Raw genomic sequence first — 14804 nt, forward strand, 5'->3', positions numbered from 1 at the left:
TGCATACAGATTTGTAGCCCATGAACAATAGGCCGCACCATGTAGCCTAGGTGTACATTAGACTGTTCCATCTAGGTTTGTGTAAGTGTATTCTGTGATGTTCACAAAATGATGAAGTCTTGTGAGGATGCATTTCTTGATCCCCATCATTAAGCAGTGTGTGACTATTGTGATTCTGGAACATCCGGATATTTGTAAATGAAAAATGCTTTTGAAAAGACTTGTATTTTAGCCTTTGTGTTTGATGACTACCTTTTTATGTCATAGCAGTATGCTAAGGATTACTTTATTTTCTCTGATATCATGAGGTACAAGTTTATTAAATTTTGTTATAGTAGTCTTTAATCAGTAAACGAATATATGTATAGGTTTTCTTATTTATTTATTTTATATTTTTAATAGAAAAAACTTAGAAGATTGCTAAAATACATGTTTATCCGAGACTACAAATCAAAGATTGTCAAAGGCATCGATGAAGATGATCTTCTCGAAGGTAACCAAATCAAAACACAAAACTAAAACTTTAGCTTATGACACGTGTGCTGGTAACACATTTATGCAATTCCAGTGTAGCTATTCTCAAGAACTAGTTAATTTTTTTCCTGTCAGCAAATCAAGTGGAATGCCCTTGCAAAAGTATATATTTCTGATAAAATGTATTATACCGTGTTACCTATTTAATATTACTACACTTCTTATAGAATCTAATTCTTGAAAAATAGTTCTGCAGGCCAGGCGCGGTGGCTCACGCCTGTAATCCCAGCACTTTGGGAGGCCGAGGCGGGCGGATCACAAAGTCAGGAGATCGAGACCATGGTGAAACCCCGTCTCTACTAAAAATAGAAAAAATTAGCCGGGCGCAGTGGCGGGCGCCTGTAGTCCCAGCTACTCGGGAGGCTGAGGCAGGAGAATGGCGTGAACCCGGGAGGCAGAGCTTGCAGTGAGCCGAGATTGCGCCACTGCCCTCCAGCCTGGGCGACACAGCAAGACTCCGTCTCAAAAAAAAAAAGAAAAAAAAAAGAAAAGAAAAATAGTTCTGCAGATGAATTGAAATGTTTCTTTTTATGGAGCGCTTAGTGAATACAGACTTAGAGTACAACAGACCTGAATTCCAATCAATACCAGTTCTCTGCTTTCTGTGTGTGACCTTGAAGGATCAGTTTCCTCATGTAGATGGAGGGAAATCATATAACATGTGTAACATGTGGAGTGCTTAGGAGAGTTTAGCATAATATATGAAAAGCACTTGATACATGCCTGCCACTGAATAAATGATAGCAGTTAACACCATGCTTCAGATACCACGAAGCTCATCAGAGTAATACTCAGTTTTGCTAAACCATCATATTAGTTTGATGTCCCCTCATTCATTTTAAATCTTCCCTCCTTATCTTCATTTGTATGTTCTAATTTTGTGTGTCTTATAAAAAGCACACTAAAACTTTAAAAAAACAGTTGATAGAAATTATAAGATAAAATATTCAGGCCGGGTGCGGTGGCCCACACGTGTAATCCCAGCACTTTTGGAGGCCGAGGCGGGCGGATCACGAGGTCAGGAGATCGAGACCATCCTGGCTAACACGGTGAAACCTCATCTCTACTAAAAATACAAAAAATTAGCCGGGCATTGTGGCAGCCGCCTGCAGTCCCAGCTACTTGGGAGGCTGAGGCAGAAGAATGGCATGAACCCGGGAGGCGGAGCTTGCAGTGAGCGGAGATCATGCCACTGCACTCCAACCTGGGCGACAGAGCAAGACTCCTTCTCAAAAATAAATAAATAAATAAAATGAAATATTCAGGTGGAACACATCTAATCTTGAGGTGGGACTTCTGAAATGGCTATGTAAGGAGCATGGCAGAGTCTCTCCCCAGTGAAACACATTTAACTGGTAAAATTTTTTTGAAATAATCATTTAAAGTCTCTAGAAATTGTCCTAAGCACATACAGCAAGCAGGGCAACACATATTCAAGATCAACTAAATCTAAGAACAATATGAGAGTCTTTCATTTAAACCATGACCTGCTCACATGATCACTCTCCAGCATTCTGCCACCTTAACTCAGTGTGACAGAAGTTCTATTCTGAGTGAGTATAGCTGGCCCCTCCAGTTCTTATTCTAGGGCAACAGTTTTACCCCAGAAGGGGCAAGAGGTAGTCATCTCTCATCTCCCCCAGCCCCATGTTGCAAAAGCTTTTTTCTAGGCAGGCACAGCTAAGATGACTGGGGCTCCCTTTTCACACTTAACCTCAACTCATAGGATAAAAGCTCTACCTCAGACATGGTGGGCTGAGAATACTGGGCTCTGATTGCCACCACCCTACCTCTCATAGGGAGCAAAGCTACATACCAGAATAGACAAGCCTAGAAGACTAGGGGTTGCTTCCCTTTCCAGATCCCCATTCTCAGATACAGAGAAGCCTTTCCAGGAGAAGCTAATTTCGGGTCCACCCTCAGCTTCAGTACCGTGGTACAGAGGTTCAACTCAGACCTTAGGAGCAGAAAGCTCTGCAGCTCTTCCACATCACTGCTTGGAACAGAGTATGTAGAAGTTCATACCTAACTTCATTGTAAAAACAACAACAGCAACAACAACAATGAAGATCCTGGTGATGAGTGATTAAGAGGGGACTGGTAGCTCCATGATACTGGTAGCAAAAAGCAAAACAGTGGGTCACCTAGATGTTAAACAAAGAAAACAAGGGAAAGAGATAGTTAAAAAGAGACCTCCTGCAGTCAGAGCAAAACTTAAAGACTGACAGCATTTCAAAGGGGCCCAACATTATTTAGATCAGTCAGTCTCTGGAGCAATTTATGCCCAAGGGTATTATCAGAAACAGTGGAGCAAACAGCTGGCAATTAGTGGTGGCTAACAGCTGTATGTGATATCAGTAGAGGCAGAACAGCCAGAAACTTAATGGGGAGATCAGGGAAGGTAACAGCCAGAGACACCCTGACTAAAACTACAGTCATCTGTAGTTATGGAGGAGATTGTTTGCATACTCAAGGCTGCACCCTCTGAAGAACATCAGAGGCTGCATACTGCAAGGGAAGAGACTTCATTGTACTAGTTCAGTCAAGTCATGAAATAAATAATGATAAGCCCCAGGAAGGGGAGGGAATTATCTAGATTTGCTACACTATATTATCTCAAGTGTCCATTTTCAACAACAACAGCAAAATACTAGATATGCCAAGTAATAGATAAGTGTTATCCATAAAAAGGAGACAAAAAAAAAGTAGACAATAGAAACTGCCTTTTGGGGTCCCAGATGTTGGACTCAGCAGACAAAAACATCAAAGCAGCTATTATGTATGTGTTCAAATAACTAAAGGAAATAAAATTTTTAAAAAGGAAGATCTGATAATAGTGTCTCACAAAGTGAAGAATATCAATAAAAACAATTTATTTTAAAAAATAGAAATTATGGAGTTCAAGAATACAATTACTGAAATGAAAAAATTCAGAAGGGCTTGATAGTTGTTTTCAGCTAGCAGAAGAAATAATCTGAACTTAAAGACATCATTAAAGAGTATACAATCTGAAGAAAAAGTGAAAAAATAACAAAGAAAAATTAACAGCTTCAGAGAAGTGTAGGGTACCATTAAGTGTGTCAAAATACACGTAATGAGAGTATCAGAAGATGAGAGAAAAAGGAGTAGAAAAATATTCAAAGAAATAATGACTGAAAACATCCCAAATTTGATGAAAACTACCAGTCTACTAATTCAAGCATATGAACAAGCTCCAATTAAGATAAACATAAAGAAATCTATACTAAGACACTTTTACCAAAAATGTGGTAAGACAAAAACAGACAAAAAATCATGAAAGTCACAAGAGAAAAGCATATACAAGGGGACCCTGACAATATTGATGGCTGACTTCTAATCAACAATAGAGATCAAAAGGCAGTAGGATGATATATTCAAAGTGCTGAAAGAAAAAAAACTGTCCACCGAGAAACTTATATCCAGCAAAACTATCTTTCAAAAATGAATGCAAAATACATTCCCAGATAAACAAAAACCAGGCAAATTTCTTACTGTCAGACCCATATAAGACAAGTTTTTAAGGCTAAAAGCAAGCTGCACCAAATAATTTGAATCCACACATTTATAAAGATAATTAAGTACATAAATATAAGAGATAGTATAATTGTATATTTCCTTTCCTTTTTAAAACTGATTTATAAAGCAACTGTATAAAACAATATGTATATAAAAATTGTGATGTTGGGTCTGTAACATTTGGAAATATAATATATTTGACAGTAACAACACAAATTATGTAAGTGGTAATAATGCTGTACTGGGGTAAGGAAATGGCACCTCAAGTTATAGAAAGAAATGAAAAGAATCAGAAGTGGCAAATCAAATGGTTATTATAACAAACTATATAAATATATAGTTGGTCTACTATAAAGACACAAACCACTGAAACTGAATCAAGAAGGAATGGAATATCTGAACAGGACAATAGCCAAAGGTTAAATTGGTAGCTTAAAAATTTCCACAGAGGAAAGCTCAGTCACAGCTTATTTCACTGTTGAATTCCACCAAATGTTTAAAGAAGAATACCAATTATTTCCCAACTAATTCTATAAAGGTAATAAAGATTGAGCCTGATAAGAAAACCAGACAAAGATATCACAAGAAAAAAAAACACGGATTGGTATCTTTTTAAATACAGATGCAAAAATCCTCAACAGAATGCCATTAAACTGAATTCAGCAAATATAGAAAGGATTAAAACCATGACCAAATGGGACTTATCACAGGGATATAGGTTGTTTTAAACGTAGAAAACAATTCATGTAATGCATCAGATTAATATAATAAAGGAGAAAAATCACAGATCACCTCAATAAATGTAAGAAAAGCATTTAACAAAATTCTAAAAGTTTTTAATGAAAGGAACATTCAACAAACTAGGAAGAAAAGGAAACCTCTTTAACTTGGTAAAGGTGATTGCATGGACTAAATGTTTGTGTCCCTCCTTACCCTCTAAATATATATGTTGAAGCCTAATTCCCAGTGTGGTAGTATTTGGAGGTGAGAATTGTGGGAAGTATTAATAATTAGGTCATAAGGATGGAATCTTTTTGATTAGGGCACTTTTGAGAAGCAACACAAGAAAGGTTGTTTCCTCTGTTTCTGCTGTCCACCATATGTGGATACAATAAGGTCATGGTCATCTGTAAGTCATGAAGCAGGCCTTCACCAGACACTAAATCTACTGGCACCTCGATTTTAGACTTCCCAACCTCCAGAACTGTGAGAAATGTTTGTTGTTTAAGCCTCCCAGTTTATGATGTATTTGTTGTAGCAGCCTGAGCTAAGACAGACATATATGGAAAACCCACACCTAACATCATACTTAATGGTAAAAGACTGTATGCTTTCCCTTACAAGATCAGGAACAAGACAAAGATGTCCATTCATGCCCTTACATGCAATATTGTACTGAAGGTTTTAGCCTGGTGTTTAGTCAGAAAGAGAAGTGAAGGGCATCCAGATTAGAAAAAAAAAAGTTAAACTATCTCTGTTTATAGATGACATAATTTTGTGTATAGAAAATTCTAAGAAATCAATAAAAACTATTACAACTAATAGACTGGTTTGATGCGTTTGCTGGATAGAAGAGAAATATACAAAAATCAAGCATATTTTAATATATCAACAATGAACAGCTCAAAAATGAAATTAAGAAAACAATGCCATTTACAATAGCATCAAAAAGAATAAAATATTTTGGAATAAAATTACTAAAGACTTACAAGATTTATGTACTGAAAACTATAAAATATTGTTGAAATAAGGCCTAGATGGTAATGGAAAGACATCCTATGTTCATGGAATGGAACATTGAATATTATCAAAATGTTAATACTCTCCAACTTGGCCTACAGATTTCATCTGCTTTTCTGTAGAAATGAATACACTGATTCTACAAATCATGACTACACTGATTCTACCAATCATATAGAAATGCCAGATTCTGACATGGAAATGACTTATCTAGGTCATGAAGGAACTAGAATACCTAGAACAATCTTAACAAAGAATAAAGTCAGAGGACTCATGCTTACTGATTTCAAAACCTACCATAAAGCTACAATAATTACAATAGAGCAGTACTGGCATAAGGGTAGACATATTCGTCAATGAAATGGAGTGGAATGAGAGTTCAGTAATAAGCATTTAGGGTCAATCGATATTGACAAGGATTTCAAGAGAATTTGATAGGGAAAACATAGCCATTTTGACAAATACTGCTGGAGCAACTGGATATCCACATACAAAAGAAAGAATTTGGACACCTACAACAACACAGTACACAAAGTTAACCCAATATGGATCATAGACCTAAATATAAGGGCTCAAACCTATAAAATTCTTAAAAAGAAATACAGGAATAAATGTTGATGACTTTGGATGAGGCAAAGCATTCTGAATGTATGACACCAAAAGCACAAACAGCAAAAGAAAAAAAATAGAAAAATTGGACTTGATCAATTGTTTCAGAGTCAAAACAATGACCAATAAATTAACTGATCAATTTAAAAACTTTTATGTTTCAAAGAGCAACATCAAGAAAGTGAAAAGACAAACCACAGAATAGGAGAAAATTTTTCTTATATATCTGATAGGGTACTTTTGTATAGAATATATCAAGAATAGGTACAACTCAACAATAAAAAGACAGGTGACCCAATTTAAAAATGGGCAAAGGGTCTGAATAGACATTTCTACAAAGAAGATTGACTAATGGACCATAGACACTGAAAAAGATACTTAAAAATCATGCCTATAAGTAATCCCAGCACTTTAGGAGGCTGAAGCGGATGGATCACTTGAGATAGGGAAAATGAAAGTGTTCTGAAGGTCTCTTGATACTGCAAAGGGGGAAATATTAGAAGAAAAAGTTGATTTATTGGGAAAACGTTACCTCTTGGTAGGGGTATAATTGTTACCTTGTTTTAAATAATAATGGAAACTGTCATTTAAAATATGTTCAAGCAATGTGTCCAACCAGAAAAGAGCGAGGTAAACATTAAAGAAAATGGAAAAAGGGATGGTAAACATTAACAAAATAGAAAAGTATATTACGATTTCAAATTAACAATGAGAAGACATGGAGGGACTGTCAACATGGCCAAATCACTAAAAATGAAGAAAAGGAAAAAACAAGAATATGAAATAAATACCAAACATAAAGCAAGAGAAAATAATAAAAATGAAATATATTGGTCATTGCACTAATTATGAAATGGATTAAATTCTTACATTGAGACAGATTATAAACAACCACAAAAATAAAACTTGAAGATAAAGAAAGATTATAAATAATGGGATGAACAAATAAATGGTAGATAAATGCATACACAAATGCAAAGAAAGCAGAAGTGGCAATATTAGCATCATGCAAGCTATAATTTAACATTAAAAGCCCAAACAGGGTAAAGAGGAATGTGTTATAGAAGGATAAAGGAGAATAATAATAATAAAAAAAACAGGATAAAGAGGAATAATTATAGAAGACACAATTTTTAACATAATAGACCCATAAGCACTAAATAGTAAATCAGCAAAATAGCAAGATATGCTTAGACCTGTATTTATCTGGAATAGAATGTCTATGAATTTTTTTTCAGTATATCTACAGAACATTTACAAAACTTAATTGTAAAATTGGCCACAAAGTGAACCTTTACAGATTTAAATAAGAATAGATATCTGATAGGATCCATTCCATCTGTGTGAGTGGAGAGAAGTCATCTCAAACAAAAGTTATAAGAAAAAAAGATGAACTTATTTGACAATATAGAAATTTATTTATTTTTTATTTATTTATTTATTTTTTTTTTTGAGATGGAGTTTTGCTCTTGTTGCCCAGGCTGGAGTGCAATGGAGCAATCTCGGCTCACTGCTGCCTCCGTCTCCTGGGTTCAAGCAATTCTCCTGCCTCAGCCTCCCGAGTAGCTGGGATTACAGGCATGTGCTACCACGCCCGGCTAATTTTGTATTTTTAGTAGAGATGGGGTTTCTCCATGTTGGTCAGGCTGGTCTCAAACTCCTGACCTCAGGTGATCTGCCTGCCTCAGCCTCCCAAAGTGCTGGGGTTACAGGCATGAGCCACTATACCTGGCAAATTTTAAATTTTTTAATGGCAAAAGATGCTTTAAAATTCATAGGCAAATGAAAGACTAGGATAAACATTTTTAACTCAGATAACAAAGGGGTAATATAAAAGAGCCCTTTAAATTGTTAAGAAAAAGACAACCCAGTTGAAAATGGGCAAAGGATAAAAATAGACAATTAACAGAAAGACTTATTCAGATAGCTGGCAAACATATGGGAAAAAAATGTTTAGATTCATTAGGGAAATTAAACATTTTAATCACAATGACATATCACTTTACATTTATTAGACTTTTCTCATGGAGAGGAAAAGCATTCCTCATTACTCTTGGAAACTTGAAGGGTTAATGCACTGGTAAACAATCTCTTAACCTCCATTAAAATGTTTGTACCTTTTAACTCAGTAGTTCCATCCTTGTGAATCTATACCATAAACATTAAGCCAACCACACAGAATGCCATATGGATGGGATGTTTATTACAGCATTTCCCCGGGGTAGCAAAAACCTGAAACAAAGTTTATGCCCATCAATAGGGGATTGGCTGGAAAGCTGTGGTGCGTATATACTGTCAAATATTACACAACCATTAAAGAATCAGGGCTTTACCGTTGACTTGGAGGAATTTTTCTCCATAATTGACAAAAAAACATGAAGTGCAAGACAAGAAAGAAATAGAAGGAATATCATAAGAACCCTTTTCTAAAAAGCATAAATGAATAAAACAGCTCTATAAATGAATGTATTTTTATGGATATATGAGCATGGAGAATACATATTGGGTAGTAGTAGTATGAGTTACAGGATCTTTAGTTGGAGTTTGATCATATAAAAGGGAAGGAAATGGGAAAGAACAATCAAGCAAAAATGATATGTGGTATCATTTTAATATATTTTAATTTATAGATATTTATAAAACTTTCTGATGTAGAAATTTAAAAGAAATGATAAAAATGAAGAAAAATGATCTAAGGACCTAAGAGAATAATATAGATTCTTATATGTATATAGTTGTTAATGTGCTTAGAGATAAATATTTTTTAAATCTTCTGTAACCTTAAGTTGTCAAATTTTGAAAAATATATTCAGATATCTCACAGTAATTGTGCTTTTTATTAAGATTTCCTTTGTGTTATTCATTTTGCTATTATTTTGGTACATAAAAGTTTATGGCTATTTAAAATTCCTTTTATTATTAGATACTATTTCACCCTGCCTCCTTTAGTGTTTTTGGTCTTGAACTGTATTTTCTAATGTTAATGTTACCAGTTCTGCTTTCTTAGCTTGTATTTGCCTAGCATATCCTTACTCATCATTTTTTGTATTGTCATTTCATTTCAGAGGTGTTTAACTGTAGAGCAATATTCTTTTTCCAAATCTGAGCACACCACTCTCTGCTTTTTATAAGGGATTTAATTAGCCCTTTCACACTTATTTTGGTAATTGATCATTTGGTTCTATCCTCTCAGTCTAATTTGTGACATGAATAAATGATTTAATTCTGTATGACTTTTATTTTAGATGCAAGAATTTTTTTTAAGATTATTTTCAGAGAATTCCAATTCTGAATTTGGTATACTATATTTAATACATGTAATAATTAGTGCCAATGTAAACCTATTGAGAACATTTCGTTTTTTCTTTCCCTTGACTTCATGAAGACAAATTGAGTGGCAGCAATAATACGAACAAAAGACAAAAAATTGCTCAGGACTTCCTCAACTCTATTGACCAGACAGGAGAACTTTTAGCAATGTTTGAAGATGACGAAGTTGATGAAGTTAAACAAGAAAGAATGGAGGTATAGTACATTCTTCCCTTTTTACAGAAATAAAACAACCACTGCAGTGCCTATGCTATTTGGTTCTATTCTCATGTTCTTTAAATGTTGTCTGAAATCTCTAAGTCAGTGGTTTTATGTCTGACAGTAGTGATGTGCAGAGGATCATGATCACCCCTGAAGTGGGAGTCAGATCTACCTTCAGCATCAACTTTGGGAAATGACTTCTGTTTTCCTTTCCTTATTTCCTTTTTTTTAAAATGAGTAGGTTTCCCTACTCTAGATCTGACATTTACTGATTTTATTTTATTAAGCTCATTTCTAATTAAATATTTACCTTTTTTGTTTCAAATCATCCAGTTTTATTTGTAAACAAAACTAATTCATATTGCTTTTATGCTGGCATATATAGTGTGAAGAGCTATTCTTCTGGCTATAGTTGCAGACTGTGATTGGACTTACTAGCTAGGGTAGTACCCAGGCCAATTACATGCTTTATATCACTGCAAGACAAAGTTAGTGACATTTATTTGGATTCCCTGGATATGTCTTAACAATTAATTTGAAAATTATATGTCTTCTATTTACCTTAGCTATCTATACATAAAATTATTATTTCTTTAAACACTAAAGGAAAAAATTAAAGTAAAATGGTTTGTTTCATTTCAGTGCCTTCCAAATTATAAGACAGTATTTTCACAGTTCATATTGCTATTATCATACTTTCACATATAAGGAATCTCCGTTTTCCCCTTCTCTTTCAGTTGGGCAAGAGAAGTAATTTCAGAATTACGAAAGATTGTGCTAAGTGCCAACTTTATTATAGTTTCTATGCATGCCGAAAATATAATTATTTTATGTTAAGCTTTGGAGGAGGTCCAGTAGATATATATGCTTTATAAACTTCAAAACCTTTAAAGAATTAGCATGCTTAGATCATGCACTGTGATCTAAAGGCAGTGTTCTTTTAGGTATCAATTACTTTAGAAATGTGTGGTTATCTTGGTTTGGGACAACTGCAAATGGTTTTAGTTCAACTTTGCCTTGGGCCAAAAACATGCTAAGTTGTCCAAAGCAGATGATAAACATGTATTTCTGATGTCATCATTGCCCAAACAGGATATGGTTGTTTAGTGGCATGGTTTCACTTATGATGCATTACTTAAAGAGCAAATACTGTTTATGCTTTATTTTTTAAATATTTTTATATTATAAAAATGGCCACTGAGAAAGGTTCATTAAGGAATAAAGCATAATACATAAAGCATTAGTAAAATTGAGCAGCTAACTTTTCAGTTTTGATGGGAAAATCTTGGCTAGCCAAACCTGTTTCCTAAAAGGGCATTCCACAATCAAGAAGAGAAGAAACGGAACGTTTTGTAGCTCTATAATAGCAGGCTACTGTAGACCTAGAAAAATGGGTGTCAGCAGGGTTCTAAAGTCAATAAAATATCTGGAGATGCAGGGTAGAAAAAGCTTGGGTACTCATGCAGTCTGTACACTTCTTCTTTATAGTTATGTATTACATACTGGTAACCAGGATAATAAAATATCAGAAGTTGATAAAAATAGTTACAGTGAAAGTCTTCATATGTACAATAAACATAAGACTGGCAACTTCGTTAAGCTTTATACCATAACAAAAATCTTCTCTGGCCAACATAACGGTAGCTTTTGTATTCTACTCATCCAAATAACAGTTTAACTGAAGAAAAATACACTGGGCTTGTAGACATAACTTAACTGGGACAGTAGAAAGTGGAACCGTTAAGAGCATAGGCCTTGCCTGCTTCTAATTTGATAGGTTATAGTTTCAAGAGTAAACCACAACTGTGGTAGTTCATATGAAACCACTTTGGACTCAGAGACTGCAATCTCTTGCTTTTAAAGTTCAGTAGAATAATCAGTCCTGGCATAATTTTTTTTTTTTTTTTTTTTTTTTTTTTTTTTTTTTTGGAGTGCAGTGGCCGGATCTCAGCTCACTGCAAGCTCCGCCTCCCGGGTTCACGCCATTCTCCGGCCTCAGCCTCCCGAGTAGCTGGGACTACAGGCGCTGCCACCTCGCCCGGCTAGTTTTTGTATTTTTAATAGAGACGAGGTTTCACTGTGTTAGCCAGGATGGTCTCGATCTCCTGACCTCGTGATCCGCCCGTCTCGGCCTCCCAAAGTGCTGGGATTACAGGCTTGAGCCACCGCGCCCGGCCCAGTCCTGGCATCATTTAGTGACTTAATTTTCCTCTAAGCATCACTCATGGTTGCAGAAACTTTGTTTACTACCTTCTCCCCTAGAATGTATGAAAATGGTATGGACCTACCAATAGGCTTCATTTTAGTTTTCTTTCTTCTTTATAGATATAAAAATTCACTTGGTATTCTAGCTTCTTCTCAAAACATTGAGCAAATATACAAAAAACAATCTGAGTCCTTTCCTGCTGTTTTCAGCTGATGTATGTGTGCATGACTTTAGTTTCATCCATAATTTACTTAATTACTATTAATTTATGTGACTTGAAATACAAAAAAAAGTCTGAATTTTTGCATCCATTTTGCCTTACTAGTTCATCATCGTGACAGTTAGCTAACTCTTACACATTTATTTTTCTCTAGCACCAGATTCTGGGTATACCTATAGTAGCGATCCATGATCTCAGAACATCCTTTTAAATGATCAAATAAAGATTAAATAGTGCTCAGAGTTGTTTTAGTGTATTTGAGGGACTGAGAAAGAAAAGCAGGGAGATACATACAACAATAGCTTCCCTCCAACCCCACCCACCTCCATCCCAAAATAAGGCAGGTGTGTCTACTGTTACTTTCATTCTAATTTTTTCATCTAATCAAATAATTTGTGACTGTGTCAACCAAAGTCTCAAATAGCTTTGAGTTTTCTTGTCAGTGAGGAACTGTGGTCACCCACAGAAGAGTTGTACCTAAGAACCTGCTTTGCTGCTTGTAGAGGAACCTGAGAAGCTCAGGTTTGTCATTAATCAAGTAAACTATCTAGTCTTGTAAACCACTAACTTTGTAAAGAGATGTAAACAATGGATGCTTAAAAAGTTGAGAGAACTCTACCTTCAGACTAATCCTCAAATTGATAAAAGTAAACAAGAGAGCAAAGATTAGAGCTTACCAGAGAGAGAGCTTTTAAACAGTTTGGGGTACAGAAAATCCCTAGGGACTTTGTATCTCGTGTTTTCATATCAGAGGCTTAATAATGGAATCTAGAGAAAAGCAGAGTGATACATATAACATTTAAGGCAGCTTAAAATTTGTTGATAATCAGCTTTAAATTGAATAAGGTGCCAGGTGGTAGTCTGAATTTGCTTAACCTGAAAGGAACTGACCATAGATTTGAAAACGTAGTTTCTTATACAGGCTGAGTAATAAGAGAAATCAGGTGTATCATTCAGTTGTGCCCAAGTATAGCATGGTTATGATTCCTGGGGATTTTGACTCCCAGGATGGTTTTTGGAGGTAAGTGGACTAGAAAACTCACTGAAGAAGAGATAGGTGGATGCCTGTAGAAGTTGTCCATCTTCTCCTGTTTTTGAAGTCTTTCTGCCATTCCCATTTGTATCTATCATGATATCTTTTAATTATAAGGAAAAGGAAAATAAAATGCCTGTAAAGCTAACAGTCCAAAAATATCTTAGATAAGACTTAACATTAAAGAAAAAGGCTAATCCCAGTAAGATAAACATTCACAAATACCAGAAGAGTTTAAAAGGTTGAGTTGGCCGGGCGTGGTGGCTCACGCCTGTAATCCCAGCACTTTGGGAGGCCGAGGCGGGCGGATCACGAGGTCAGGAGATCGAGACCATCCTGGCTAACACGGTGAAACCCCGTCTCTACTAAAAATGCAAAAAATTAGCCGGGCGAGGCGGCGGGCGCCTGTAGTCCCAGCTACTCGGGAGGCTGAGGCAGGAGAATGGCGTGAACCCGGGAGGCGGAGCTTGCAGTGAGCCGAGATCGGGCCATTGCACTCCAGCCTGGGCGACTAAGCGAGACTCTGTCTCAAAAAAAAAAAAACCAAAAAAACCAAAAGGTTGAGTTAAAAACTGAAACTCTTAAAAATGTTAGAATATATAGGACTATGAAATGAAGATAGAATTATATACTACAAAGATATATGTAGTTTACATATGTAGATAATAAATACATGTATGTATATATCTATGTATGTATATACATTTATATTTGCATATACATTTATATATGCCAATTCATTTGCATACATTTATACACTATGCCCATATATACATTTATAGAAATAGAAATGAAATTTTTCTAGATTACTTAAAAGGTAAAAGTTAAAGAACAATCAGAGGTATATCATACAAACCCTGTAATACTGGTGCTTACAATATCAATTTCAGAGAAAAGAGAATTTAAGGAGAGAAGCATTAAAATGGAATAAAGGCAATAATTTTATGTTACTAAAAAATACACCTATAGTGAAAATATAGTAGGTGCAAACTGTCAATCATCAAATTCCAGAGCATTGAAAGCTTCTGGTAGTGTGGGGAGAGGTCAGAAAAATACATTTGTTATGGAGACTAGAACATACCATCCCAATCCTTAACTGATTAATTCAAGGGAAATAAAAAGACTTTAATAAATCCCAGCACTTTGGGAGGCTGAGGCTGCACACGAAGGGTTACACACAAAGGGAAGCCAATCAGACTAACAGCAGATCTCTCGGCAGAAACTCTCCAAGCCAGAAGAGAGTGGGGGCCAATATTCAACATTCTTAAAGTAAAGAATTTTCAACCCAGAATTTCATATCCAGCCAAACTAAGTTTCACAAGTGAAGGAGAAATAAAATCCTTTACAGACAAGCAAATGCTTAGAGATTTTGTCACCACCAGGCCTGCGCTACA

At 35.4% G+C, this 14804-nt stretch overlaps 1 protein-coding gene across 21 annotated transcripts in view; it reads left to right on the forward strand.

Moving 5' to 3' along the window:
• The window catches only part of SUPT3H (SPT3 homolog, SAGA and STAGA complex component), a 529437-nt gene that overhangs the window by 346691 nt on the left and 167942 nt on the right, over window positions 1-14804 (forward strand). For all 21 annotated transcript variants that reach the window (XM_074037868.1, XM_074037869.1, XM_065543947.2 and 18 more), the window contains 2 exons: window positions 403-493; window positions 9806-9945. In XM_074037868.1, coding sequence (XP_073893969.1) covers window positions 403-493; window positions 9806-9945 — 231 coding nt within the window. The remainder of the gene's footprint in view (window positions 1-402; window positions 494-9805; window positions 9946-14804) is intronic.

Source organism: Macaca fascicularis, chromosome 4 (genome assembly GCF_037993035.2).
Source record: "Macaca fascicularis isolate 582-1 chromosome 4, T2T-MFA8v1.1".
In the NCBI taxonomy this organism is placed as follows: Eukaryota; Metazoa; Chordata; class Mammalia; order Primates; family Cercopithecidae; genus Macaca; species Macaca fascicularis.